The sequence below is a fragment of the Citrus clementina genome, unplaced genomic scaffold (assembly GCF_000493195.1).
Source record: "Citrus clementina cultivar Clemenules unplaced genomic scaffold, Citrus_clementina_v1.0 scaffold_2, whole genome shotgun sequence".
NCBI lineage: Eukaryota > Viridiplantae > Streptophyta > Magnoliopsida > Sapindales > Rutaceae > Citrus > Citrus x clementina.
In genome coordinates, this window is record NW_006262688.1 from 36,144,529 (window position 1) to 36,170,489 (window position 25,961).

The window sequence follows — 25,961 nt, forward strand, 5'->3', positions numbered from 1 at the left end:
ATTTATAAGGTAAGCATTTGATATATAATTTATAAAAAATAATTTTGATAACAGTATTTTTTACGATGTAACGTAATATGTATGCATAAAAAAATTGTTATCTAATGATAAAAGAATTTGCTTAAAATTTAAATTGAATGTATGTTAAGTATTTGATACCAAATAAAATTTGAGATCAAGGGAAATTTTAATATAATATCTAATAGTTAGGCAGGAAATAAATACATTTAACAAGGGTATTTGTAAGGAGAAAAATTGATTTTTCATTCACACATTGTATCATTTATATAAAAATCAGGAGATTTTACTTTTTCTATTGAGTTAAAAATGTCGTACAATAAAACTTCAAAAACAAAAATAAGCAAACTAAAATATCAAAACATCCTAAAATCAAGCCGAACTAAGACTTTGGACGTAAAAACAAAAAAACCCCTTAAGTCAATTATAATGTGTCAAAATTAAGCATAAACTCGAGCAATTTTATAAATGATTTTAAATAAGGGCATTTCAGTATTTTCATCATTTTTTGGGTACATCTACGTAAAACTAAGAGACAACAAGGCATTTGTTTGGTATTTTGCTAGGAATGGGGATGGGGCATCTACGCTGCCATTTGCCCTTTCGGTTTGTTCATGTTGTTATGCGATGAGTTTGAGGTTTAGAGCAAAGGAAGCGAAAGCGAACCCAGACGATGATGATGAGAAGAACCAGAAAAAACAACGAATGGTTGTGGATCTGGGAAATGGAAGTGAAGTTATTTATTTTCCAAGAATTATAAAAATGGAGGATTCTTGGAAATTCTTTGATTACCTCAACAATCGAATCCCTTGGAACAGACCCACCATTCGCGTCTTCGGTCGATCTTGCCTTCAGGTAGTCATTCATTATGATTATTATTATCATCAGCATCATCATTTATCGTCTACTACTTATTATTATTTGCAATTCTATGTTTGCTTTGTTTGTTCTTTTCCTGTAAATCTGAGATTGAGAGAGCGGATGTCTTGCGTATGAATAGATTATGACTATGATTCTTTTGCTTTGCTATGCTCTGGGAAATGGGAAGGGCTTTTAATTTGCTTAAGTAGCAGTGATGGTTTTTGTTGTGGCTGCAGGTAGCCTGCATCAGTACAGTGAGTAGTATAAAAATTTGCTCAAATTCATCTTGAATGCTGCAATTAGTTAGCCTCCTACCTGCGTAGCCTACATATATCGTTGCATTTGCAGAATTGTGCTTTCTAAATGCACTTGCGTGCTTTCTGGTGCAGCCTAGAGACACATGTTATGTTGCTGGTGAAGGAGTGACACAATTAATTTACAGTGGCTACAGGCCACATCCATATTCTTGGGATGATTTTCCTCCCCTCAAGGACATTTTGGACATAGTAAGTCTCATATAATGAACATCACCTCACATCACATTACGTCACAGTAACTTGGCCCGCTTCACTTAAGTTTATGTGTACCTACTATCTAATTTGTTTGTTTACCTACTTCTTGAAGGTCCTCAAAGTGCTTCCTGGGAGTAGATTTAACAGCTTATTATTGAATAGGTATAAAGGTGGCAATGACTATGTAGGTTGGCATGCCGATGATGAGAAGCTTTATGGATCCACTCCTGAGATTGCCTCTGTTTCATTTGGATGTGAGCGCGACTTCTTTTTGAAGATTAAGCCAAGTAAATCATCCCAAGGTCCAATATGAACATCTTCTCATCCTTAGAATGTTGTTACTGGTTATATAATTATTTATTTAGTTACTATTAAAGGTATTTTGATCTGCACCGAGTCATGAATGCGTTGAACCTCTTGTTTTGATTGATTATATTGGTTGACCATGAGGAGGCTTTGCATTTGTGGTTAAACTATTACTAATTAACTAGTAGTAGAGCTATGATTCACGGAATTCTGTTGCTATCACTAGATAGAAGAACTGATGATGAACCTGTGAGCAAGCGTTTGAAGAAGAAAGACAACTTGGATCAGCACTCATTCACACTAAAGCATGGATCAATGTTGGTGATGAGAGGCTACACACAGCGGGATTGGATACACTCGGTTCCTAGGCGTGCAAAAGCAGAGTCTACTCGAATCAACCTCACCTTCAGGCATGTTCTGCAGTAGCCTAGGTCCTGGGATTAATGGAAAGTGTAGCCTTTTTTTTTTTCTTTTTTTTGATTCTGTGAATTAGGCATTAGAAGAGACTAAACCTTGTCCTCGTAACAGCCAGAGCCAGTGACCAAAATTGAGATTTTGTAGCATTGTTTGCTGCTGTTGCTGTAACTGGTGATCTTGGATTCACTGAGAATGATTTATAATGTGACTCCCAGATTGATGTATTTAAATCAAGCTAATCCAACAGATTACTTTGAATGATTTATATTGTGACTCCCAGATTGATGTATTTAAATCAAAGCCAAGCCAATAGATTCCATTGGATATGGACATCGTTTGGTCATCTCCCGCCCCCTAAGTGAATGATAAACAGGTTTCGGAGAGTCTTAACTGTCGATTGGTATCTCACTCGTCTCAACCGAGTTCTACTAGTATAAACAGTTATCACTTAATAATGCCACATCATCTGCGAATCGTGTAAATAAATAACAAAGAAATTTTACAAGCCCCTTATTATTTTTTACGCCTACAAATGTAAATTACCCATAAGACCAATGTTCATGTTGGCGTTGGGAATAAACAAATCAGTGAGATTTCTTTAGTTTAAAAATAAAAGCAATTTCCAACTCGTCACACGCATGAACATGATGTCAGCGATGAGTCATGTATTAATCTCTTGTTACTCTTTCCAATGTATGTGCGAAAGAATCGCTCATGATCCATTCATTTTACACACAAGCACAACACGATCGATCATAACTAATAAGCAAAACTCGTCTCTCTTTCAAGTTTAAAGGTAAAGATTCTTTGAAGATACTATTTAGCATGGTGCCTTTAGAACCTTCAGAATCTATCAAAGCACGAGGTGGGTTCTTTTAACTTTAATCCATCTCTGTTTTTTTTTTTTTCCTTTCATTTCCTGTTTATTTTGTTCCTTTCTTGCAGATGTTTGTATTGTGGGTGTTGCACGTACACCAATGGGAGGCTTTCTTGGCTCGCTCTCGTCTGTTTCAGCTACAAAGCTGGGTTCCATTGCTATCGAATGTAAAAAACACTCGCTTTAGTTTCCCTTTTGGATTCTGGCTTCAAAGTTTAGTTTCTCTTCTTTTTTTTTTCCCCCTTTTTTTCCTTTTTTCCTTTTTTTTAATGAATTCATTCATAGGTGCTCTTAAGAGGGCCAACGTGAAACCACTCCTTGTGCAAGAAGTCTTCTTTGGGAACGTTCTTAGCGCCAATTTAGGACAGGCTCCCGCTAGACAGGCCACCTTAGGTGCTGGGATTCCTAATTCTGCTGTATGCACCACTATTAACAAAGTCTGTTCATCTGGGATGAAAGGTCAGATACTTTATTATTTGAAATTTTCTCTTTTCTACTACTCTTATGCGGTTATATAGATTTGTGATTTGTCGTTTTTTCTTTTCTTTTCTTTTCTTTGTTAGCTGTAATGCTTGCTGCACAGAGTATTCAATTGGGTATCAATGATATTGTTGTTGCGGGTGGCATGGAAAGCATGTCCAATGCGCCCAAGTATCTAGCAGAAGCAAGGTTGGCATCATCCTACCTCGGTTGAACATAGTCTCTTTATTTAATCTTTTTGAAGTTTGAAAAAGAAAATTAAAAATTGTCTATTTGAAGCTGAGTGTGTTTATTGAATGAGCAATTGAAGGGTTTCTGCTTAGATTTTGTGTCAGTCAATTCTAAGTTGGGAACACAAAATGCTTCCACCAGTTTCTTTGTCTGAAGTTTGGCTTAGCTGCGGGCAGTGACTAAACTAATTTGATTTAGTTGAGTCTCCCCTTTTTCTTATAAAACTGCTATATACTCAGATGATGCATCTTTTAAAAATTATATTATACTCTGTTTCTCTGGGGCTGTTCATACATTCATTATGCAGCTAGATGTTTATCTCAAAGAGAAGAAAAGGGAATTTTGTTTGGTTACTGTCTCATCTATTTGTGTGGTTATGCTGGCAGTTGCTTGCTAAGAAAATGTCTCTGAACTTGATGTTTTAGCCTTTTCCGTTGTCCCTTCTGTAAAAACTTGAGGAAATAGATCAGTAGATGATTCTTTTTTGCTAGCAGAAAGGGATCTCGACTGGGACATGATACTATTGTTGATGGCATGCTCAAAGATGGCCTGTGGGATGTCTATAATGACTTTGGGATGGGAGTATGTGCAGAAATATGTGCTGATAAACATACCATAACAAGGGATGAGCAGGTAGTTTTCTCATATGGATTCTTAAAACCACCATCAACTATTGAGGATACTGATTGGTGTTTTAATTTACTTGATGTATTTTCTTTTGCAACCCACTGCTCATTATTACTCCCCATATTTATCCTTGATGGCCTTGTAGATTGTGCAGAATTATGCTTATCTGGATGATTTCTATTTTGTTCGATCTCTCTTTTTTTTTGGTGGGGGGGGGGGGGGGGGAGGAGCAGGATTCATATGCTATTAGAAGCTTTAAGCGTGGGATTGCTGCACAAAATTCTGGTCTCTTTGCTTGGGAAATCGCTCCGGTACAATATTTAATTCTACTTACAGTTTATAGAAAGGTTATAGCCTTTGATGTAGTTTTGCATCAGTTCATGATTTTCTACTTGCAGGTTGAAATGTCTAGTGGAAGAGGGAAACCATCCATAATTGTTGATAAGGATGAAGGTTTAGAAAAGGTATAAACTCTACAAAATGGATAAGCATTTGGACTTAGATCTTATTCATTTTGCATCTTTCAATGTGTTTTAAAATTTAGTTTTCCACTTTAAGTTGTTTTCACAGCCACTGGTTTCTCAAGAATTGAGCTGTTGGCTCCAGAAAATGCATACCATAGTTCTACATTTCAATTTTCTAGTTCTGATGGTTTCTTGAGTTTGAACAAGTGAAGAAGCCTTTGTATAAGTTGGAAACTAAATATATATGTGGGGGTGCCCTCTTTTTTTTTTTTCTAATATGGACATGTTGTTAAGCCGTGCGGTTTGATAGAGTTATTTTTTAATGCACTATAAAGTCGTGTGGTTTAATAGCATTAAGATCCGACTCTATTAAACTGCAAGGTTTAAAAACATGTCTGCATAAAAAATAAAAAAAAATGAGGGCGCTTGCATTAGAGAAGGTTATATATATGTTTTTGATATCAGTAACTATAATGAAAATTCTGATGCGATTCCGCATAATAGCGTTAGTATATGCTCGTGTCATCAGTTTCTTGTTACTAATAGCTTGTCAACTAACAAATTCCTAAGCATTGAACTATAATTGTTATTTCCTTACTTCTGGTAATTTGGTATTTGCTTGAATGCTGAACATTTGCCTCTTCCTTTTTTTTATACATCTTGCCAGTTTGATGCTGCAAAGCTAATGAAGCTCAGACCCAGTTTTAAGGAAGGGGGTTCTGTTACCGCTGGCAATGCTTCTATTATAAGGTCCTCTCTCTCTCTCTCTCTCTCGTTTTTATGGAGGCAATATATAGGTTTGCTGCTGGGTGAAATCCAGTGTATAGCCGCTTAGTGCTGTCGGTGAAATGATCAAGTTCGTGTATCAATCACGTGACTTGAAATTGTATTCTAGTCGTGAGTTTTTTGTTCTTAAAAAATTCTTGGAACAAGATCTTCAGGAATATGTTAATTTTTGCTATCTATGGCTGCCTTTTGAATTGAACCAATTAAATTATGACAAATCTTTTCTAAGTTCATTATATCTGAGTCAAATATGGCAATCCCATCATAGAATCTACATTACATAAAAAATAGTTATTCTATAGTTACCAAGGGGAATTTCTTATCAGTTTTGGGTTGTTGGTCTACTGTTGTGGTCAGTGATGGTGCAGCAGCACTTGTACTGGTGAGTGGAGTGAAGGTGCTTGAGCTTGGTTTGCAAGTAATAGCTAAGATTAGGGGATTTGCTGACGCAGCTCAGGTAGGTCAAAAAATATTTCTTGTATTCATCTTGATCTTGGGTGGATTTATGTACTTGGTGCTGAAACAATTTTTTAATGGCAGGCTCCAGAGTGGTTTACAACTGCTCCATCCCTTGTAATACCAAAAGCCATAGCAAATGCTGGCTTGGAAGCTTCTCAGATTGATTACTATGAAATAAACGAAGCTTTTTCTGTAAGAAATCATGTTCCTACCTAGTGATGCCGCTAGTATCCAAAGGTTAGTTTATTACCATTTCATGTTCTAACCTCCTCTTTGCAGGTTGTAGCTATTGCCAATCAAAAACTGCTTGGTCTTGATCCTGTGAGTCCTTTACGATTTCTGTTCTGTGTTAATTTTTCATGCTTGAATTATTTGCTAGCTGTCTCATTGTGCTTCTATTAGGTCTATTGGTTCACTGAGGTATCATTATGTTTTCTTATTTATTTATAATTTTATGCCTTTCTGGTTATTGCAGGAACAGGTTAATGCGCATGGTGGAGCCGTATCCCTGGGTCATCCGTTAGGGTGTAGTGGAGCTCGTATCTTGGTCACATTATTGGGGGTAATTTGAAAGGCTTATTACATTTTATCATTCCCAATATGTTCTTTTTCTTATGATTCAGCCCAATACCTAGATATCTTGCCTCCTCTTCTCTCGCGCTGCGTTATTTACTCTGCATAAATTACACGGATACAAAAGCAATCATCAGCTTCCACCCATTCCCTTCTTACTTCTTGGTGTGAAATCCATAAGGAGGCCTGTTTTTAATGAATGAAGAATGCATTATAACTATTTGGTTTTTCTGTAGTCCTCAGGGATCATCTAATTCTGTTATGGTGTTACAGGTACTGAGACATAAGAAGGGGAAGTACGGGGTTGGTGGCATCTGCAATGGTGGAGGGGGGGCATCCGCTCTTGTTCTTGAGCTCATGTAAGAATTTTAAATTTGGTAAGCATGAGTATGACTGGCTTATGAATTTTGCCATCCATTTAAAAAACCGTAAATTAAAATGGTTTTACAAGCTACTAAATCTGACGATTTCTCTTTTATAATACATTATGAAGTTCTAGAGCTTCATGCAAAAGAAAGTGGGATTTTTTGTGTAGCATCTAGCATAACATGCACTTTGCGTTGTTATGAGTCATCATTATGCTCCCCTATAATTTTTGTGAATTCTGATATACTGTAGAGAACTCAATGCTACTACGTTTTTATGCAACTAATGATAATTTCTGTGCAGTACTAGATGTTCGTCTCTTTTCTTCTAACTAAATAATTTATGATTGTCCTTAACCGCAAATTAGGAAATGAAGAAGAGAACAGCAGAATAGTTTATTTTACACACACACACACACACACACATATATATAATAGTCATCACATGAATAGCATGGATCCTGCCGATTGGATTAGCAAGTAGCAACAGCTAGAGGTTGGAAGATCCCACATAATCGAAAAAGAAAATAAAATCCAAATCCTCATTCTGAAACCTAGACAATGACTGGATTCTCTTAAAATCTAAGAGAGCATTGTACTGACTACCTGTTCTCAGATTTTTTAATGCTATTGTTGCTATGACTTAGTAGAATAAAAAATCAAAAAGGGATTTCATTCCATTTTCTTTGATCATGGGTTAAAAGCTTGTGTTTTGCAGGCAAGCGGTGCGGGTGGGACATTCCAAGCTATGAATTGATGATGTGTACTGACTGTGGAACATCACCTCCTGTGCTATTGTCTCTTATCTCTTTGTTAAGTTGTCTACTTGAATGAGAAAGCTAAAAGAGAAAAAAAAATAAATAAAAAGGGAAATGTATCAGCTTGATCGACCCTAGTAAGAAAGGTAGATAGGATAGATGTATTAAATGATCAGCCGCATAAGTCATCATACCATTGTAAAGTGGTAAAGCATTGGTGGCGAAGGAGCACCAATCCCTGTAGCTCATCATATAGCTTGAGCTAGAGAAATATGTGAAGAGTGAAGATCACTAAAATAAGACCACTGCTTCTCTTAGGACTTGATCTTATGTGAATGACGCTTGGCTGACTGTAGCACGCAATATTGGTATGTTGTTAGACTTGTGCTGCTGTCAGAGCAAATCCTTTGAAACACCTTTATATGGCTTTTTGTGTGGTTAATTCAGATCTTCTTCTTACACACACACACACACACACACACACCTGATACATGTATAGTTGTAATTATATTTCTTCCCGCAAAGATTTTTTGGCTCTTGTGTGACAGTGGAAGCACCCACTCTGACCCCCCAGCGCCACTGCGAGCCCCTCCAATGAACTCTTTCCTGGCATTGGCATCTCCAGTTCACCTCTAATAATAATAATAATCTTCAAGACTCATAACACTTAATCAATGTTGACTATGGCTAGGAATTAATTCGGATCATGGATTTATTTTAATGTGTACAGTTTGTAACATGTAATTAGTAAATACCTTACAAATATATGTATGCTTTTAGTAATTTTGACAGCAAAAATATATGTTAATAACAGTGGATGGGGTCTTTAGATTAGTTTTTTCCCCCCCTTTTTTTGGGCCCAACTAGTTAAACTCATTACTCATCTTGTATCATATAACTTCGTTTTCTGAAAAAAAAAAGAAAAAAGAAAAAGGAAAAAGAAAAATTGAACCTCTTAATCAGGTATTTAATTTGAATTAATTCAATTCTATCAAAATCGATACGCAAAATATTTTAGTTTATCATGATCATCATACGATATTAAAGTTTTGGTAAATTAGAATCATCTTTCGTCACATTGGAAAAGGAAAAGGGAAAGAAAACGAATTTTCATTGAAAAGGGAAGTTTTAACATAGAAATTTAATACATATAGCATTAATAATAGGTAATAAAGGAATAAATAATAGTGAATTTGCACAAAAAATAGTCTTGTAAGAGGCTGGCAAGCATTGAAAGTCGGAATGTCTCCCTCCAGAATAGCACAACCCTATAACCCTCACCAAACAATAACAATAGTAACAATAAACATTTTCTCAACCAAAAATAAAACTTCTTTTTCTTTTGTGGGTGTGTGTGTGTGTGTGTTTTATTATTTTTCTGGGTTCTTTCTTGTCTTGTGCAATTGGTGAGATACCTTCAACCATTATTATTATTATTATTCCATGCATGTTTGTGTTATTGATTCCATATATACATACTGCCATGTTTATGTTACTTTCTCTCTCACTCTCAGCTGCCAATCATTGTTTGCGGTCTCATGATATTTACATTTACTTACATATACAATAGGATCCTCTTCTCTATCTATGATCAATTTAATTAGATGGATGGACTTCATTTCGTTATTAATTAATGGGTGACAAATAATTTGATTATCTAATTATCTTTGTATGTATATGGCTCTTTCGCCATCATTTGAATTCCATGTCATGAGATCATCAAATTCATGCATACAAATGAATGATTAAGTGATTTAACAGTTTGCAGGCAATCAGGATTCAAGAAATAGATAAAAAGAGATGTTGAATAATAATAATAATAATAATGATAATAATATCATCCGTGATCAAAAGGCAAAGGTTTCATCAGGTTCTCCCAGGGGAGAGGTGGGAGAGATTGATACCAGGGCACCGTTTCAATCAGTGAAGGCCGCTGTGAGCTTGTTTGGTGAAGTTAAACTTGCCAACAATAAGAACAAACCCCTCCTCAGAAGGACAAGACTTTCTTCAGAGGTAGGCCGATATGCATTAATGTCTCATTCTCATTCTCATCTCAATCAATAATTATTGCCTGCGCGCAGAATGTGTTAGACAAGGAGACGCAGCTTCTCTTGGCCCGGAAAGAAATCGAAAGAACTAAGAAACTGTTCGAGAGCTCTGAAAGCACAAGAGCTCGAGCACTTGGCGATCTTGAGAGAGCTAAAAGAACCATGCTCGAGTTGACCACCAAGCTCAAAGCTGTTAAGGACTCCAAGGAATCTGCAATCGCAGCTGCCGAACATGTCAGGAAGCAGGCCAAGCAACTCGAAGAGGCCAAATCCCAGAAAAATATTGGAGGCATTGCTGTTGAAAGGAAACAGCAAGTCGACATTGCCAGAGAGCACTACGCTATCACTGCTTCCAAAATTGATGCTGCAAAGCAAGAGCTCAACAGAATAAGACAGGATTTCGACGCAGCCTTGGAAGCCAAACACTCTGCCCTCCAACAGGCAGCAGAAGCACAGCGCTTGGCCAAAGTCAGCTCTGAAAGAGTTGCTGACCTTCGAAAGCAGCTTTCTACTATGAAGGAAGGAATCAAACAAATCAAGCTTGCAGCTCAAGAAGCCACTGACGAGCAGGCTAGGATTGTGTCCGAAAAAGACACCCTCATGCAATCTTACAAAGCTGCTCAGGAAGCAGCTGAGAACAAATTGAACTCTTTGAAAAAGGAATATGATCCTCAACTGACTGAAAATCTCGAGATTCAGCTCGCGCAGACTACTGAGGAGATCAAAGTTTTGCAGAAACAGATGAAACAAGCTCATGCTGCTGAAATGGATTCTATGAGAGCTGTTACTGCAGAGCTCAACAAAGCTACAAAGTCACTGCAGGAAGCTGCGGATGAAGAATGCTCTCTTCGGAACTTGGTGGCCTCCCTTAAGCTGGAATTGGAAGATGTGCAGAAGGAGTGTGCTGAACTGAAGGAAAAGGAAGCGGAAATGGAAGTCATAAAAGGAGCTTTAATGGAATCTATCGCAAAAGAATCTGCTGTAGAATGTGAAGATAGCTTGAATGAGCATAAATTGGAGCTGGAAAAGCTATCAGCAGAAACTGAAACTGCTATGAAAGAAGAAGCAGTGATTAAAGAAGAGGCTGAACACCTCAAGCAAGCAGCTGAAGCTGCCCGCATGCTGGCTAAGGAAGCGGAGAAGAATTTGCAACTTGCTCTCTCAGAGGTTGAACAAGCAAAAGCATCCGAGAGGAAAGCCCTTGGTGAGTTAAATGTTTTATCAATCAAGCCAGATTCTGCTTCCAATATCACAATTTCAAAGGAAGAATTTGATTCTTTGAATAAGGCGGTGGAGGAATCAGTAGCCGTGGCTGAGAAAAAGTTGGCGGAAGCTGAAGCTCAGCTGTTAGTCATCAATGCAAGAAAAAATGAAGCTGATAAAAAGTTGGAGGCAAATTTGATCGACGTTGAAGAAATCAAGAATGCGACAGAGGCTGCATTGAAATCTGCAGAAACGGCAACAGCTGCACAAAGCATGGTTGAGGCTGAACTCCGGAGGTGGCGCCAGCAAGAAGAGCAACTGACCGCGCTTTAAGTTGATTCTATGGTTCTAGATTATGAACAATGATACCAAAATCATTCCCATTCAATTCTAGGATTTTAAATCAAATTTCTCCGGATCAGATGTTCAACATATGAAGGAACAGGAGAAAATATTTGTTTGCAAAGGGCATATTTGCAATTTCCGTTATTTGTTTGCATCCCAATATGAATCTGAGAATCTCTATGTAAATGGTGTTAAAAAAAAAAAGGAAAATGGAGAATGCTATCTTGAGAGACTACAGGACTACAATAAGTGAACACAATCGGTATGTGTAACCCGTTTATGTTTTGTTTTACTCATCTTTGTAAGAAACTATCACAAGAAATATTGCTTTGTTTAGGCATAAAACAAAAGAAAGGAAAATATTGCATTTCTAGCATAGTTATAAGCATAAGGCATAGAGGGTGGCTGAGTATGGAATACTTAAATTTTTAGTAAAATGAATGAAATTAGAAGAAATGATTGTGATTCCCGTCGAATCCTACAGTATATCTGACTGCAGGGAGCTTCGAGCTGATTTTATAGCTCATGCCATATTAGATACATCGTATTAGCTTCTCTTTAATGGAACTCACACTGAGATAATGTGAGCAACCGTTGTTATCAGGTACATTTATATTTATGACTGTATAATCAAACAGCAAAACCACATATCTCACCTAAAAGCAGTGGCATTGTGTTTCACATAGAAGAGACAACATGGAGGTCTTTAGCTTCAGCTGTCGTTGATTCATACATCATCTAGGGACTGGGTTAGACCATTTCTGTTTTCAATCTTGTGCAACTCAGATTCTATGGTTTTGGCAATCTCAGTTCCTTCTGCAGCTGGCTCAGGCAGATCCACATGAAAAGAGCCCTGTTTGACTGGTTGAATAGGTTCACTGATCAATGATTGCTGCTTGATGTAGTTATATAGCTGTTGATGAAAGGGATGGTCCAATGAAAAACAGTTCTTGTTCTCTGAACTGCGAGATGATCCAGAGTCTTCTCTTCTACAGAAATGTGGAAGTGATTCAAAATCCATGATCTACAAGAAACATGCAAATACCAACGTCAGGATAATCATTCTGCAAAAGCAAAAGTAAACTGAAATATCCTGTATTAAGCCTCCAAATAAAAAATTATCAGTAAATTCACTCTTGTATTTAAAAATGGGAAATCTACCTAAACTCCAGAAATAGGATTCTTTATTAGTTGTTCATGTTATGCCTTTACTTCCACATACTTTCAACTAATGAAGGCAAAAATGCCTTACCTTCAATAGCTCATCTCGCCCAGAACCTTGCAAGACCTGAATCTTTTTCCTTGTCCTCTCCTGCAGAAGGGGCTTAACGACCTGTTATTAAGTTTAAAGGTTATATCAGCGGCATGCCCAGCTCTAGTAAGATGGTTCAGGAGGAACTGCAGAATGATATCATGGCCACCAAGAGACTACTTCACAAGGAGCAATGCTTACCTTCCAACATGCGGAAAATATGTATGGCACATTCACAATATAATATGTATTTGTCTTCTCTGGGTAGTTCAAGTCATCAACTGTCGATATGATTGTCAATAACTGCATTAACGTACCAAGTGGAAAATTGCGGATTCATGAGCTCATGCATTATAATGACTCATTAAAAATCTGCAAAGTTGAATGTACTACATAACACATCCACATACATAGCTAAAAGTCACTTAACATCAACATCAAAGTTTCAGCCACCCAACTACTAGGGATTCGGATACAGTTATCTCTAAATTATAGAAAAATCATTATGCTGTTGATCATACGTTTAAAGTGTGATAAATTATGCACATCATTGGGCTGCAAATCTAGCAAGTTGAGCACTGAAGTGATCTGAAATATTGTTGATACCTATTTGTTCCTCAAATTGGAACATTTACAAGATAGTTTTCATGAATACTAGAGGGCCAGACTACTAATGGATAAATAAGGAGATTGGGGCAAGTTGGGGTTAAATTAAACCAGCAGAGTCAATACTAGAAAGATAAATCTACTGTGCAAATACCTTTATCTGGCTTAATGCTGAAAGCTTCAGACCAGTCATATCTAAAACCTTCACACATGTGGTTATTGGTCGCCCATGCTTTGCTGATGCCGAAGGCTACAAGAAAAGTAAATCGGTCAAAAAATAACTACGAACTGTAAAATAGTTATACTTTAATACTCACCAAAATGACACGGTCCCTATATTCATTTATTTGAATATGTGATTGCACATAGCAGTGGACCTGTAATATGATAATGAAATGCTCAGAAATGTCACAGATTAACCTTCTTAATAAAAGGAAAATGATAAAGCACTTGAGTTCATGGCAAGAAGATGAAATGGTAGAACATGAAAACTCAAATTCTAGAACATGTTTCAATGAATATGTTACAAACAAAGAAATCTATCATAATACTTACAGATGCTTTGTCAAACGTACTGAGCCCTACACCAACAGCAAAGACTGGCAAACCCTGGAGAAGATGGCAGTGTTGTGAGAATACTCGAGAAGATATACAGTTCCCATCATAATTAGTTCCATAATATCCGCATACCACATAGACTCATAAGATTACAAATTTAAGATTGATTTTGACAAAAAATGAAACAAAAAAAGTGGGCACCTCTCTTGAGTAACCTGACATTCCTATGAGCTGTGAATCACGCACTGCTCTGTACAATTCAGTAGGTACTATGGGTTTCTGTGAAGAAGAAACAGCATCCATTTCAGAAATGTTAATGGTCAAAGACTTTTAAAAACAGTTTGGATTAAAATTTTATTCTGATATGAATGCAACATAACTGAACATAAAATCAGAACATCATTCCAATCAGGCAATGACAGAACATTTCAGTTATAACTAATAAGTAAAAAGCATCAACCTGACCCATTATCTTTGGAAATAATTCAAGTAAGAGATTGATGAAAGACCAGAGAGAAATATAACTTACTGATAATATTTTGTCAATCTCATTCTGTACCCTCCAGTGCAAACAATCCATCAACTGAATGATCATAAAAGCATCACCTCAATCAAATTTTGTAATAGCATATCATAATTAAATGCTCTAATACGTAAAAGGATTACATGTGAAGGAACTACAACCAACCATTTTATGAGCTTTGGAAACATTCCCATCTCTGGCTTTTAGAAAACGAACCAAAGTTTCAGTTGGATATCCTCGATGAATATTCTGCATATATAAATATATATGTATAAACCACTTCTATCATTAACAAAATATGAATAATCGGAACAGTTATGCCAATTGAGATTATACATTTTCTTTTCTCTAAAAAAAAAAGGAAAGAAAAAAGGATGACAGCATACAAGTGAAAGAATGATTACACTATTGCCCATTTTATTTTCAAATTATGAAACATTTCATACAAATCCAGTAATCATTCTCAAAGTGGTCATTTTCATCAAGGAAACTAGATTATCTCACTTCAATCTGTCATATTACGCACTATTTTTTAGCATAGAACATCCCCATCATTTTAAATAATCATCGGACTATGATCCAAGTGGTACCCCAGTTTCCATGGAAAAGCAACCAATTTCACACTTGAAATGCATTAGATTAAGGGACAGGAATACAGAACAATAGTGATTGGAAGCAACGGTTATTAACACCACAAAGGTGAGGCTTAGCACTAAAATTGAGACATGGTAAACAAAATTAGTGACTGATTTATCTAACTTGATATGAACTTGGTGGCAGCTAAAAAGACTATTTTCTGAAAGCAACTTCCAGAAAAGATAATTATTGCCACTTTCCATTGATCAGTTCCAAAGAACAAACTCCAAAGCTTCGAGGGCAGATGATCCTTCATAAATCATAACACCTCCATGGAGAATGTTCTATTTTCCAGTCCTCGACAACATAACAGAATCCTTTCTCAGGCACTAATTTGTTATAGCACAGTCTAAGAGTGCAGATAAATCCATCTGTGATACTGTTCTCCTATATTGCTCATGGAAAGATCAGATCATGCCGCTAAAATTGACATTTTCTCTATTTCGGTATTCAGCATGCTTTATACTGTTAATGAACTAACATCAATTTAAGGGGAAAGTTGCATCTAGAGCTGAAGATAATTTATACATCCAATGCTTGTGGCATTGGATTGAATATCAAGTTTGTAGACCGATCACAGCTAAAAATAAAAATAAAAAATAAAAAAAGAAATAAAAGAGAGAGAAGATGGCGTCACTACGACAAACTCCACAAACCCCGAAAACCCAAGTAAGCTCCATAACTAAAAACCAGATTCGAAGATCAAACATTACATCTAAATTTTAGGAATCACACTCTCTACCTGCCAAAAATTCAATTTCTGCACTTGACATTTTCACTAAAATCAAACATTCGGGAAAATCGTAAAAGAAAAGAGCGGATCAACAGCTGAAGCTACAACCGACAATCGGAATGCACATTTAATTCAGACACCCACCAAGCCTATCTCACATTTAACTCTTGTTCAGCAACAGATCAGACAAAGTAAAGATAAACACTGAAAAAAAAAATTGCACACCTGAAATGTAATCTTCAATGGCTCATCAACTGCCAATAAACACGTAAATTAAGAAATTAAAAGAAGAAGAAGAAGAAGAAGAAGAAAATTGAGCAAGGATTTTGAAGTGGCAAAAAATTAAAAAAAAAAGCTCTTTTTTTGTAAAAAATAAGGGAAAGTAAAGCTAAGAACCTTGATCCATCAGAGCTTGGAACTGAGTGACAGCTTCAGGAGAAACGGTAACCATTTCCTGTGATCTCAGAAGAATAAAATGGAAAATCTTTTGAGACTTATTAATATTATTAGCTTAAGAAATCCCTTTTCTACTCTATTTCAGTTTAACATTCACACCACTACAATGCTAACTAAACTAAAAGCTAAGCTAAACTAGACTAAACTAAACTAGTTTATTTTTTTCTTTTCTCTTTCTTTTTTTCTTTAAGAAGAAAAAGAAAAGAAAGAAAAAGGAAAAACTGGCAAGTGAAAGTAAGCGAGAAAAGTGAGTGAATACTTAATAGGGGGTCAACAATTAACAAAGGCTGTTAATCGAAAACTAAAAAGCAGAGAAAATGCGGAACCGATGCAGTGAGAGAGAGAGAGAGAGAGAGAGAGAGAGAGAGAGAGCGCGGTGAATTAAGACAACACTGCCATTAGATTTAGTTGTTGTTTTTACTGTTTACTTACTTGTATTTGTAATTTGCATCTACCAATTTACCACTTTACCACCAGGACGGATCATGGATGGAAATTTTATATTTAATAATAATAATAATAATTTATGAAATGCATAAAATAAAATTGAAAAATACGTATAGACTTCTATTCTATAGTTGTTTGTTTGTTCATTTTAATTTTTTAGACGTGAGTGATATCTTTATTTGTTAAAAAATAACTGGAGATTAAAAAACAAAAAAACCAATAGACAGGATTGGCTTGGAGAACGCAGAACTAAATTTTGATTGGTGGGTGCTGGTGTGCTTTGGCCGCCTCGGCTTCGGCATCCAATTGTTTATTATTTTATCTTTTTTTTGGTTTTGGGTGGGTGCTACTTAATAGTATTAATAAATAAATAAAAATATTGCAACGAGCAACCTCGTCCATGCACGAGGATTGAAGAATATATATACACACACACTAAGCCACGTGTGACTTTCAGTCTTTGTAAAATATGTAAAAATGACAATCTCTATCTTACGTGCATGTAAGATAGAGGGACCATGTAAAAATTTATGATATGATTGTAAAATTTATTGTCATGACACAAGACTGTAAGTTACAATCAATTTTATATTATACACCAAACAAACAAAACATATGAGACATGCTCAGATCACAAAAGTAATAAAATAAATAAATAGATATCTCATTCTTATACACTCAACATAAATTTTAAAATTTTAAGTTAAAGGTGCGTTGTTTAGAATGAATGAATATACTATTTGGATCTAAAATTGCGAAAGAGGAGAAAGGAAAAGGGAAAGAGAGGAATCAAATGACAGGTTTACGCCATCCCATTTTTATTTCCATGGCAGTGGACAGCATTTGGTTTGGTCGTTAGAATTAAGAACAACAAGAGATTGTGAAAATGAGAGAAAGTCAAAGCAAAGCAAGTTTTCATTTGATTACAAGGATTAGAAGAAAGCCGCTGCCCTTCCTGTTTGGTTTTGGTGGTATTGCCAATGTTTGGCATGGCCTGATGGCCACATAAGCAGAGCAGATTTCAATGGGTTCGCATCACATTAAAGCAGCCCAACCCAGTTGAGGCTTGAGATCAAGCCCATGTCCGAGTATCTCGGTCGATTTTTTTTAAGAAAAATTATTCGTTCTTCACTCGTTTTTTTTCAAATTTTTTTTAAAAATATATATTTTAACTAGAATTCACTTGAAATTATATTTTTTTTACTTTTCTACTTTTGTTTAGAGACCGTTAAGAAAACTAATAAAATATTGTGTAAATAATTTTTTTACCCTCAAATGTAAAAGATAAATTATTCACGGACCACTTATTTTTTTTTAAAATACACAATTTTTAATTTTTTTCGCTGAACTCTACTTGAAGTTATATTATTTTACACCTTTCTACTATTGTATTATTGTGAAATGATAATTTTACCTTTATAATGTCAGTAAAGTTCTAACAGTGTTATAACGAAGGTGTACCAATAAAAAAAAATATTAACTTCAAGTAGAACACTGTAAAAAAAAATTATATATATTTTTAAAACAGTGTAAAAATTAGTGGACGGTTGATATATATATATATTAATTTACCAACATAACAATAACATACTAGTGGGTGGCCCCGCCGGCCCCCGCGCCTAGGTTACAACCTACTACTAGTTCTTCGTACTTTTTACCTACATACTACAAATGTACATACAATACGTATATTTATTTATACCTTTTTTTAAAAAATAAAAAATAAAAATAGACAATTGACTCCAGAAGCAATAACCTCCTATCATAAGATTATTCCTTTTTCTTTACTCGAATATTCGTCTCATATCATTGACTTGACATTGCTTGTTAACGTCATGACTGAGTCGTGGCTGAGTAGCCAACAATATGATATAAATATCTTATGTTACATGTGTCTGTAAATTAAATGATATTCTTTTGTCATTTTGCTTAAGACTTGAACCTGGAAAAGTCAAAGAGGACTTGGCAATTTGCGTCTCAACCGCTGCGAAGAAAATTTTATATATATATATATATATATATATAGATATGTGTGTGTGAATAAAATAAAGAATTAATGGCATGAATTTGATATGATATGCTCAGTTTTTTGTTTCTCAAATAATTTCAGCTAGAAAAATGTCGGTATCGACAAGTACAACGGAGGGTAACCAAGCTAGTAGTGGAGATGACAAGTATCCAATTCCTCTCACGAGCTATATTAATACCATTTCTAGTTCATCAAGTACTTCAAGCAGAAGCGGCAGTACTAGTAGTATAATGAGTGAAATAGAAGAAGAAGAAGAAGAAGAAGAAGAAGAGAATTATAATTCCAGCAGAAGCAATTCTAGTCAGCTACTGTCTGAGATCAATGACGGGAATGGGATGCCGATGCCATTGGCGCCGATCAAAGAAGAAATCGAAAGCAGTTTCTTTTCATTTGATGTTGCTAACGGGAATGGCACTCAAGAAGAAGACATCATATATGTAGCAGTGGGCAAGAGTCAGTGCAGCATGGATGCACTTTCATGGACGCTGAGGCATGCCGTGAATCCATCAACTTTGATTTTTCTCATTCATGTCTTCCCACAAGTCAAATTCGTTCCTTCTCCACGTAAGCTAATTACTCCTTAAACCTGACCTCTCCAACTCCCTCCCCAGAAAATCTCTCTGTCTTTCTCTTCTTTCGTCTTAATTTTCTAATTATTTTCCTTATTATTATTATTATTATTTTGCTAGGACTTACTAGCTAGATATTACCTGCAAATTAAAGAGTTATTGGTTGGTTGGTCGGTCAAAAATGGCGCTTTGACTGACAATCTTGCAGCGCCCGTGATTTCACTCTGGTCGATAAAACAAACAACAAAGTCAAGCCTTAATTGATGATCATTTTTTTCCTTTGATGCATATGTAGTACGTTTTCACATAAAACTTGCATGACTCGTGGAAGTTATTGTCTTGTTTGCCTGGAGAAAGCACCGGTGCTTTCGAGTCTTTAATTGGTAGCAAGTACATATGTCTGTGTATGTCGACGTGTACTAGTGTGGTTAAGCCCATTTGATTTGATAAATTGATATTATGAGACTGAGCCCCTCCTATTTTGTGTGGGTGATAATGCTGTATGCAGTTGGCAAGTTACCAAGGAATCAAGTGAATCCAGAGCAACTGGAGACCTTCATGGCCCAAGAAACAGGCAAGAGGAGACAACTCCTTCAAAAGTTTCTTGATACATGCTCCCAATCTAAGGTGCTCCATTAATTTATTCAACTGAAAATGTCAACTTTCTTATTACCCCCAGACATCGCTCCTTGTAGTTGTGTGATTCAAGTAAATTGTTTTAATTTCAATCAAGAAAACTTTTTATGTTATGGTCAAACAGGTTATGGTGGATACTGTGCTTATTGAGAGTGATTTGGTTGCCAAGGCTATTTTGGACCTCATTCCAGTTCTTAACATCAGGAAACTAGTTGTCGGAACCACAAAATCCAGTCTAAGGTTTCATTTTCATTCCATAAATTTCAATGGCATTGGCACCCTCATCTTGTTTTATTTCTCAATTCTTCTATTTTGTTTTTAAATAATTTTTTACATATGGTTGAGGGTACTTAGGAAATCAAAGTCCGGAAGAATAAGTGGGATGGCTGATCATATACTGCAGAGTGCACCAGAAACTTGCGAGATCAAGGTAGTCTGTGAAGGAAAGGAAGTGATTGACCAGATGATTAATGACTCACCATCTCCACGCAATAATGATCACAACAGTCTCAAGGCTTCACAAGAAAAAAATGAACTCCCTGGTTCTTTCTCATGCATGTGCTTCAAGCTCTAAATTCAGTTATTTGATTGACAACATATTTACCAGATAATATATGCAACATTTCATTGCTGTTGGGGACTCGTCTTCTTTCTTTCAGTGACACAGGAAAACAATAAAAAAAACAAAAGGCCACCAACAATAATGATTGATAGCAGTTCTCTTTAATCTTGTACACAAGTATGTTGTTAACCAATTCAAGCAAACTGTCCATTGTCACTGTTGTATTATCACAAGTGAAATGTCTTTGATGGATGATACATAATATAAAACTCTCCAAACTTCTTTGATCACTTAACTTCAGAGCTACTGCACATAAAATAATAGAGTTCATTATGAAATAGCCTTCCACAACAAAATGTCTAAATCCTCTGTACAAGTTACTGTTAACCTATATTTCTTGGAGGGGGCCAAAATAAAAAATGAAAAAAAGTCATTCAGCAATCTATCCACATCATATTTGAGACACCAAATTTGTTTCTAATACCCCGATATAAGCTTAACAGTGCACATGCTATTTTCTAAGACTTTAAGCCCCTAAAAGATGGAGCCTAAGCGACAACAACTAAATACAGGTTTGAAACTGTTTACTAAGCAAAAACCAAAAAAACAAACATACAATTCTTCATTATCTGTCAACAAGAAAAGACCGTATCCTCATCATCAACAACCCTTGGGATGTTCAGAACAATTCTTTTCCTTAATAGAAACAATTTGCAAACTGCAATCAATACCGACTATCACTAAAAGAAATCAAACTCAAGATAATTATCAGAACCTCTCTGATTAGGTGGAACCATAGTAGGGGCTGTCTTTTCACTCGTTGACGATGTTGGGGCTGGTATTCGCTCAATCTCGACTGGCTTTGGGATTTCAGGTGGGGTGGCACAACGTATTAATGCCCAATTTACACCTTCAAAGAAAGGGTGTTGCTTAATTTCAGTTGCCCCTCGCTTATAAGCCAACCTATGCTGTGGCTCCTTTACAAGCAACCCCCTTATGAGGTCCCTCGCAGCAAAACTGACAACAGGTGATTCTGGAAACCTAAGAGGCTGACCCACAACATTGAATAATGTGGCTCGGTTACCAGATCCTTTAAAAGGGGTTTTACCAAACAAGAGTTCATACAGAAAGATCCCAAAAGTCCACCAATCAACAGCACTTCCATGACCTTCACCCTTGATGATTTCAGGGGCCAAATACTCATGGGTTCCAACAAATGACATAGACCGGGCTTCCGTGGGCTCTGCTATGAGCTCGGGTAATGGGCTGACTTGGTTTCCAATTTCATTTTTAGGTTTTCTATCCTTCTTGGACTTGCTAGAAAAGAGGCGGGGTGAGAAGCAAGTAGGAGTGACACAGGATGGCTGAATGCAAGAAGGTTCGATGCATGCAGGCTGGACACAATAAACAGGATTCTTTCGTAATGGCTCAGCATCAAGGGATGAGGCTTTGATAAGAGTTGGACTGACTGCACAGCGGAGGGAAAGATCAAAATCAGAGAGCATTATGTGGCCATCTTCCCTCACGAGGACATTTTCTGGCTTAAGGTCACGGTAGATGATACCAAGCATGTGTAGATATTCAAGTGCTAGCAGGACCTCTGCCACATAGAACCTGGAGATGAAAATGCAAAAATGACAACAATCATTATAATAATGTTCATAAAAATCACTTAAGCTCCAAAAGCAACAAGTTAGCATTTGACCTTTCTACAATATATCATGAAAAGCAGCAAGTGGAAAGAAAAAGTAAAAACCATAAGTGGCGCCCCCATAACATCAAATAAGTGCAGTTACAAATGGAATGCCATCTAAATCTATTGGTCTGCCATTTTCTATCAACCATTTTATGGTATAAGAGGGGCATTCACAATGAAGTGTATCAAATTGTTTTTCTGGTTGCATAAAGATAAAAAAAGATCCTATACTATGAAGTTTCTTAGTTCCACTGTATGGTTATCTGCAGTAAATAGTTCTACAACATCTGCATTCCAATGTGCACAGACATTTAGACCTCTTGAATATTTTATGTAGCAGAGAGATAATAATTTGATTGTTGCAGCAGATTCTTGAGGGGGAATGAACAGAAAGATTCCAAATTCAGATATTATGTAAAATAGCAGATCGCAAAACACTATGTGTTAAAAAAAAATAGGTTAACATCAAAGGTTAGTCAACCAAAATATGCATGGCACTGGATTAAGAAACCAAATTTATGTCAAAAATTAGGTTATTATACCTAACTGCCTGCTCAGGAAAATATTTGCCTGGCTGTTTCTGCCTCAGAGTGTGTAAGTCTCCTCCAGGGCAAAACTCCATTACCAAGCAAGAGAACTTTTCTGTCTCAAAGTGAGTATAAAGCGTTGGAAGAAAGGGATGGTCTAGAGATTGCAATATCTCTCTCTCTGTCTGAGCCCGAAGCAGTTTTTTACGGCCCGCTAAAGAAGCTTTGTCCATTACCTTCATCGCAAAATAACACTTAGTTCCACTCAACTCTGAAAGATAGACACTTCCAATATCCCCACAACCCAATCTTTTTAGCAGTCTAAAATGGCTTAAACCCAAAACTCCATCTCTAGCTCTGACTGCTTGGATGGCTTCCCATCTCAAGTCATTGGCTTTATGGGGCTTATTGATACTGCTACTGAAGCTGCTACATGTGCTCTCATCACTCACATCACTGCTTGTGCTTCCTCTACATATACTGCTCTTGCCACTCTCAACATAATCAAGACGATCACTAATTTTGGCACTTCCACTAGTTTTTGCATGACTGCTGGTGCCATCACTAACTTTGCCAGAAACTGAACTGTTTTTAACACTTCCATACTCTGATGTTTTCTTTTCTTGATCAACAGAAACATCCTGTGAGCCTCTATTCTCGCTCACCACAGAATCTACATTAGATGCTTGTTCAAGACCAAGTGAGGAAGAATTAGATTTAAGTTGATTGATCAAAGAATCAACAGGACCCTTCTGATTTGAATTTGATGAAGTTTTACTTTGAGAAGCTTCTACTGCAACCTGCTTCGGGGTCTTATCAACTGATTTTGGTAATTGTTTCGGAGAAACCAGCTCTGGTTTATTTGTTTTTGATCCATTTAAAGGCAAAGACACAGGCTCATCTGCCCCAATCTTTTGAACACCAGCTGTTTTTTGTTGTTCTTTTGAGGAAGCTTTTGCAACAGCTTTTGAGGCCATCAGAGTATACAGAAATCTTAGATATACATCAGATCAAACAAATGCAGCACTCAGTGTCCTTGGCAAAAAACAATTATATCAGCAATCAAAAGCCTAGCAAATTCTCTCCCAAATCTGCACACAGCAACCAAGTTTATTAGAGACATCAAACTAGGGTAAGACAACATGCTGCACTCGGATACGACAATATATCTTTCTAAAATGCCCAGAAGAAAAAGAGAGAGAGAGAGAGAGAGAGAGGTTTCTCCATGCATATTTGAAACCTGAATTAAGAAAGAAAATCGAAAATATTCAACAGGTGGCATAAAAATCAGCTCATAGCTAAGTATGGACACGCATTTGCCGCTAAACTTAGAGACATCTTTTTCAATAAAAGGATCCCAAGATGCAAACTTTGATAACCAAACAGGAGAACTTATTAACACCCAATAACTAAATACAATTAATTTACCCCAATGCAATAAGAAGATTCAAGCACAGAATGAGCAGACCTTTTCAGACAAATAATACTGATAAAGAAAAAAAGGGGGGGTGCGGGGGCAGATTAGATTAAAAAAAAGATCACAACATCCTCCTCAATAGCGCAATCAGTCCTCAAAAGAACATCATACATATAAAATAATAATAATAATAATAAGAAGAAGAAGAAGAAGAAGAGATACAGAAGTAACAACAAAATTGATTCAAGGATAGGATCACCAAAAAAAAAAGCTACAAAATCAGCTAATTAAGTTAAGTCATCCAGCTAAATAATGCAGTTAAAAGACAAACCTCAGCTAGCTGATCTCAATCAGATAATGAAATATCATCACAATCGATAATACAAGCATGATCATCAAGGCTCAAGCTAACATAAAAATCAGATCTTGATCACAAAAATCACATCTTTTTTGTTTGGAGCCAACACAGATCCAAAACAACACCTAAGTGCATACCCAGATACAAAAGCTAAAACATAAGAACAAAAACCCATCAAGCAAAACACAACAGACTCCAAAAAAAAAAAAAAAAAAACCTGATCTCAAGTATCAAAAAACTTCAGTGCTTTGCTTTTTCAATTTATTTCCAATATTTGCGGCAGGGACAAAAAAAAGAACGAAAGCTCTTCGAAAGCTGAATTATTTAATACAGATACACATAAACGAACTGTTGTTGGTATAGAAAGAGAGAAAAAGAGAGTACAAAAAAAATGGGACAATGTGCTGCTTGTGGTGAACTACTAGGCAAAGCACAGGCACATAGAGAGGTCAAAGCAAAGCTTAAAGCCTTAAAGTTGAGTTTGGTTTTCTAACTTTTTTTTTTTAATAAATAAAGAAATAATTTTTAAGGCAACAAAAATTTGATTGGTTTTGTTTCTGACTTGTGAGTCTGACACTAAAGAAAAGAAAAGGGGTTAGGAGCTTGTTGGGCATTGGTGGTCCGGTCCGGTCCGGTCCGTCTCCCCAACTCTGAGGCTCGGAGGTTCTTTCCTTCACCTTGTTCTGTCCCGAGTCTAAAAGAGAAAAAAGAATCTGTTAGAATTACCAAACAGCCCCCCCCCCTCCATCTCCTTTCTATTTCATTTTAATTTCAATTAATTTAATTATTATTCTCTTTTTATGATTTCCACTACTAAAATTACTATTATACTATTCAATAAATAAATATCATAATTAATTCTTAATGTTTATTAAATTTTTATTTAATTCTTTCTTGAATTAAAAAAAGAATCTCTAAATTTTATTACATTTAAGTTCTTTAAGAGATGAGATTTACAATTACAAGGGATCCCCATGAGAGCATCTCCAAAAACCTCTATAGATTTTATTTTTTAAATACTTATTTGCTTACCTATGTGACAAATAGAATGGTAAAAAATATAATATTCTCCAAAAGACTCTTCAAATAGAAATAAGTTAATATTATTTTAATTAAATAATTATTTTTTAAAGGAAAAGTCAATAGCAATTAAAACAATTCTCTCTCTTTATTCAATGAAAAGTAATAAAATATAAATTGAAGAGTGAGAAATTAACTCTTCAAATTTGAAGAGAGAGAATCAATTCTTATTTGAAAAATTTTAATTGGAATGTCTTTTGGAACTTTAAATATTGATATGACTCTTCAAATAAGTAATAAAATCTTATTTGAAGAGCCTTTTGGTGATGCTCTAAGTTATATATAAGGTCACTTATAACTACTCACATGACCAGTGCGTGGATCCCATACAACCACTGTTCATGTTAGTGGTTGTAAGTTACATTACAAGTGGTCAAAAATGTAGGTCTATCTTCATTATTTACTGAAATTGATTCTCAAAATGGTGGTTGATTTATTTAACAACATAAAGCATAGTAAGAATGGGTTATTTAAAAAATTCAAGGCAAGATTAAAATTTTTTGAATTGTTAAAATCCAACATACCCAAGATTTTGTAATGCAATCA

At 35.9% G+C, this 25,961-nt stretch overlaps 6 protein-coding genes across 8 annotated transcripts; 4 read left to right on the forward strand and 2 right to left on the reverse strand.

Moving 5' to 3' along the window:
- The first annotated feature begins 580 nt into the window (after nucleotides 1-580).
- LOC18051168 (DNA oxidative demethylase ALKBH2) lies at nucleotides 581-2,379 on the forward strand. Its single transcript, XM_006449875.2, has 4 exons — nucleotides 581-873; nucleotides 1,269-1,385; nucleotides 1,504-1,693; nucleotides 1,924-2,379. The coding sequence occupies exons 1-4, from the start codon at nucleotides 646-648 to the stop codon at nucleotides 2,121-2,123; spliced, it is 735 nt and encodes a 244-aa protein (XP_006449938.1). The 5' UTR covers nucleotides 581-645; the 3' UTR covers nucleotides 2,124-2,379.
- Nucleotides 2,380-2,792: 413 nt separating this feature from the next.
- Nucleotides 2,793-8,176, forward strand: LOC18051169 (probable acetyl-CoA acetyltransferase, cytosolic 2). 2 transcript variants are annotated; one of them, XM_006449877.2, is made up of 14 exons: nucleotides 2,793-2,979; nucleotides 3,060-3,158; nucleotides 3,277-3,450; nucleotides 3,555-3,660; nucleotides 4,197-4,335; nucleotides 4,563-4,640; nucleotides 4,728-4,793; nucleotides 5,461-5,543; nucleotides 5,937-6,036; nucleotides 6,120-6,230; nucleotides 6,318-6,359; nucleotides 6,514-6,600; nucleotides 6,885-6,988; nucleotides 7,695-8,176. In XM_006449877.2, the coding sequence occupies exons 1-13, from the start codon at nucleotides 2,940-2,942 to the stop codon at nucleotides 6,972-6,974; spliced, it is 1,215 nt and encodes a 404-aa protein (XP_006449940.1). In that variant the 5' UTR covers nucleotides 2,793-2,939; the 3' UTR covers nucleotides 6,975-6,988; nucleotides 7,695-8,176. The 2 variants fall into 2 exon arrangements, with proteins under 2 accessions (XP_006449940.1, XP_006449941.1); XM_006449878.2 differs by having other exon boundaries at nucleotides 6,885-6,970.
- Nucleotides 8,177-9,459: 1,283 nt separating this feature from the next.
- Nucleotides 9,460-11,707, forward strand: LOC18051170 (WEB family protein At1g12150). 2 transcript variants are annotated; one of them, XM_006449880.2, is made up of 2 exons: nucleotides 9,460-9,747; nucleotides 9,816-11,707. In XM_006449880.2, the coding sequence occupies exons 1-2, from the start codon at nucleotides 9,535-9,537 to the stop codon at nucleotides 11,316-11,318; spliced, it is 1,716 nt and encodes a 571-aa protein (XP_006449943.1). In that variant the 5' UTR covers nucleotides 9,460-9,534; the 3' UTR covers nucleotides 11,319-11,707. The 2 variants fall into 2 exon arrangements, with proteins under 2 accessions (XP_006449943.1, XP_024047078.1); XM_024191310.1 differs by having other exon boundaries at nucleotides 9,673-9,747; nucleotides 9,826-11,707.
- A 35-nt stretch (nucleotides 11,708-11,742) lies between these two features.
- Nucleotides 11,743-16,276, reverse strand: LOC18051171 (phosphatidylinositol/phosphatidylcholine transfer protein SFH1). Its single transcript, XM_006449881.2, has 11 exons — nucleotides 16,035-16,276; nucleotides 15,864-15,892; nucleotides 14,435-14,518; nucleotides 14,276-14,329; nucleotides 13,948-14,025; nucleotides 13,744-13,797; nucleotides 13,506-13,565; nucleotides 13,343-13,438; nucleotides 12,784-12,885; nucleotides 12,583-12,663; nucleotides 11,743-12,354 (listed from the first exon to the last, which is right to left on the reverse strand). The coding sequence occupies exons 1-11, from the start codon at nucleotides 16,087-16,089 to the stop codon at nucleotides 12,058-12,060; spliced, it is 990 nt and encodes a 329-aa protein (XP_006449944.1). The 5' UTR covers nucleotides 16,090-16,276; the 3' UTR covers nucleotides 11,743-12,057.
- Nucleotides 16,277-18,504: 2,228 nt separating this feature from the next.
- LOC18051172 lies at nucleotides 18,505-20,627 on the forward strand. The gene is made up of 4 exons (XM_006449883.2): nucleotides 18,505-19,134; nucleotides 19,648-19,766; nucleotides 19,900-20,015; nucleotides 20,130-20,627. The coding sequence occupies exons 1-4, from the start codon at nucleotides 18,660-18,662 to the stop codon at nucleotides 20,347-20,349; spliced, it is 930 nt and encodes a 309-aa protein (XP_006449946.1). The 5' UTR covers nucleotides 18,505-18,659; the 3' UTR covers nucleotides 20,350-20,627.
- LOC18051173 (serine/threonine-protein kinase D6PKL2) lies at nucleotides 20,620-24,899 on the reverse strand. Its single transcript, XM_006449888.2, has 3 exons — nucleotides 24,553-24,899; nucleotides 22,576-23,651; nucleotides 20,620-21,951 (listed from the first exon to the last, which is right to left on the reverse strand). Exons 2-3 carry the CDS (start codon nucleotides 23,535-23,537, stop codon nucleotides 21,078-21,080), a joined length of 1,836 nt encoding a protein of 611 aa, XP_006449951.1. The 5' UTR covers nucleotides 23,538-23,651; nucleotides 24,553-24,899; the 3' UTR covers nucleotides 20,620-21,077.
- Nucleotides 24,900-25,961: the final 1,062 nt, after the last annotated feature.

Bases quoted from the DNA above. Each gene is read 5' to 3' on its own strand.
- LOC18051168 (XM_006449875.2), top strand. From the start codon at position 646: ATGAGTTTGAGGTTTAGAGCAAAGGAAGCGAAAGCGAACCCAGACGAT. The intron at 874-1,268 runs GTAGTCATTCAT...TTTCTGGTGCAG, and splicing joins TCGGTCGATCTTGCCTTCAG to CCTAGAGACACATGTTATGT. The intron at 1,694-1,923 runs GTCCAATATGAA...TGCTATCACTAG, and splicing joins GCCAAGTAAATCATCCCAAG to ATAGAAGAACTGATGATGAA.
- LOC18051169 (XM_006449878.2), top strand. From the start codon at position 2,940: ATGGTGCCTTTAGAACCTTCAGAATCTATCAAAGCACGAG. The intron at 3,159-3,276 runs GTAAAAAACACT...ATTCATTCATAG, and splicing joins GGGTTCCATTGCTATCGAAT to GTGCTCTTAAGAGGGCCAAC. The intron at 4,794-5,460 runs GTATAAACTCTA...ACATCTTGCCAG, and splicing joins AGGATGAAGGTTTAGAAAAG to TTTGATGCTGCAAAGCTAAT.
- LOC18051170 (XM_006449880.2), top strand. From the start codon at position 9,535: ATGTTGAATAATAATAATAATAATAATGATAATAATATCATCCGTGAT. The intron at 9,748-9,815 runs GTAGGCCGATAT...GCCTGCGCGCAG, and splicing joins GGACAAGACTTTCTTCAGAG to AATGTGTTAGACAAGGAGAC.
- LOC18051171 (XM_006449881.2), bottom strand. From the start codon at position 16,089: ATGGTTACCGTTTCTCCTGAAGCTGTCACTCAGTTCCAAGCTCTGATG. The intron at 13,798-13,947 runs GTGCCCACTTTT...CATCTTCTCCAG, and splicing joins TGTCAGGTTACTCAAGAGAG to GGTTTGCCAGTCTTTGCTGT. The intron at 12,664-12,783 runs GTAAGCATTGCT...ACTTAATAACAG, and splicing joins TATTTTCCGCATGTTGGAAG to GTCGTTAAGCCCCTTCTGCA.
- LOC18051172 (XM_006449883.2), top strand. From the start codon at position 18,660: ATGTCGGTATCGACAAGTACAACGGAGGGTAACCAAGCTAGTAGTGGA. The intron at 19,135-19,647 runs GTAAGCTAATTA...TGCTGTATGCAG, and splicing joins CAAATTCGTTCCTTCTCCAC to TTGGCAAGTTACCAAGGAAT. The intron at 20,016-20,129 runs GTTTCATTTTCA...GAGGGTACTTAG, and splicing joins ACCACAAAATCCAGTCTAAG to GAAATCAAAGTCCGGAAGAA.
- LOC18051173 (XM_006449888.2), bottom strand. From the start codon at position 23,537: ATGGCCTCAAAAGCTGTTGCAAAAGCTTCCTCAAAAGAACAACAAAAA. The intron at 21,952-22,575 runs GTATAATAACCT...TTTCATCTCCAG, and splicing joins TTTCCTGAGCAGGCAGTTAG to GTTCTATGTGGCAGAGGTCC.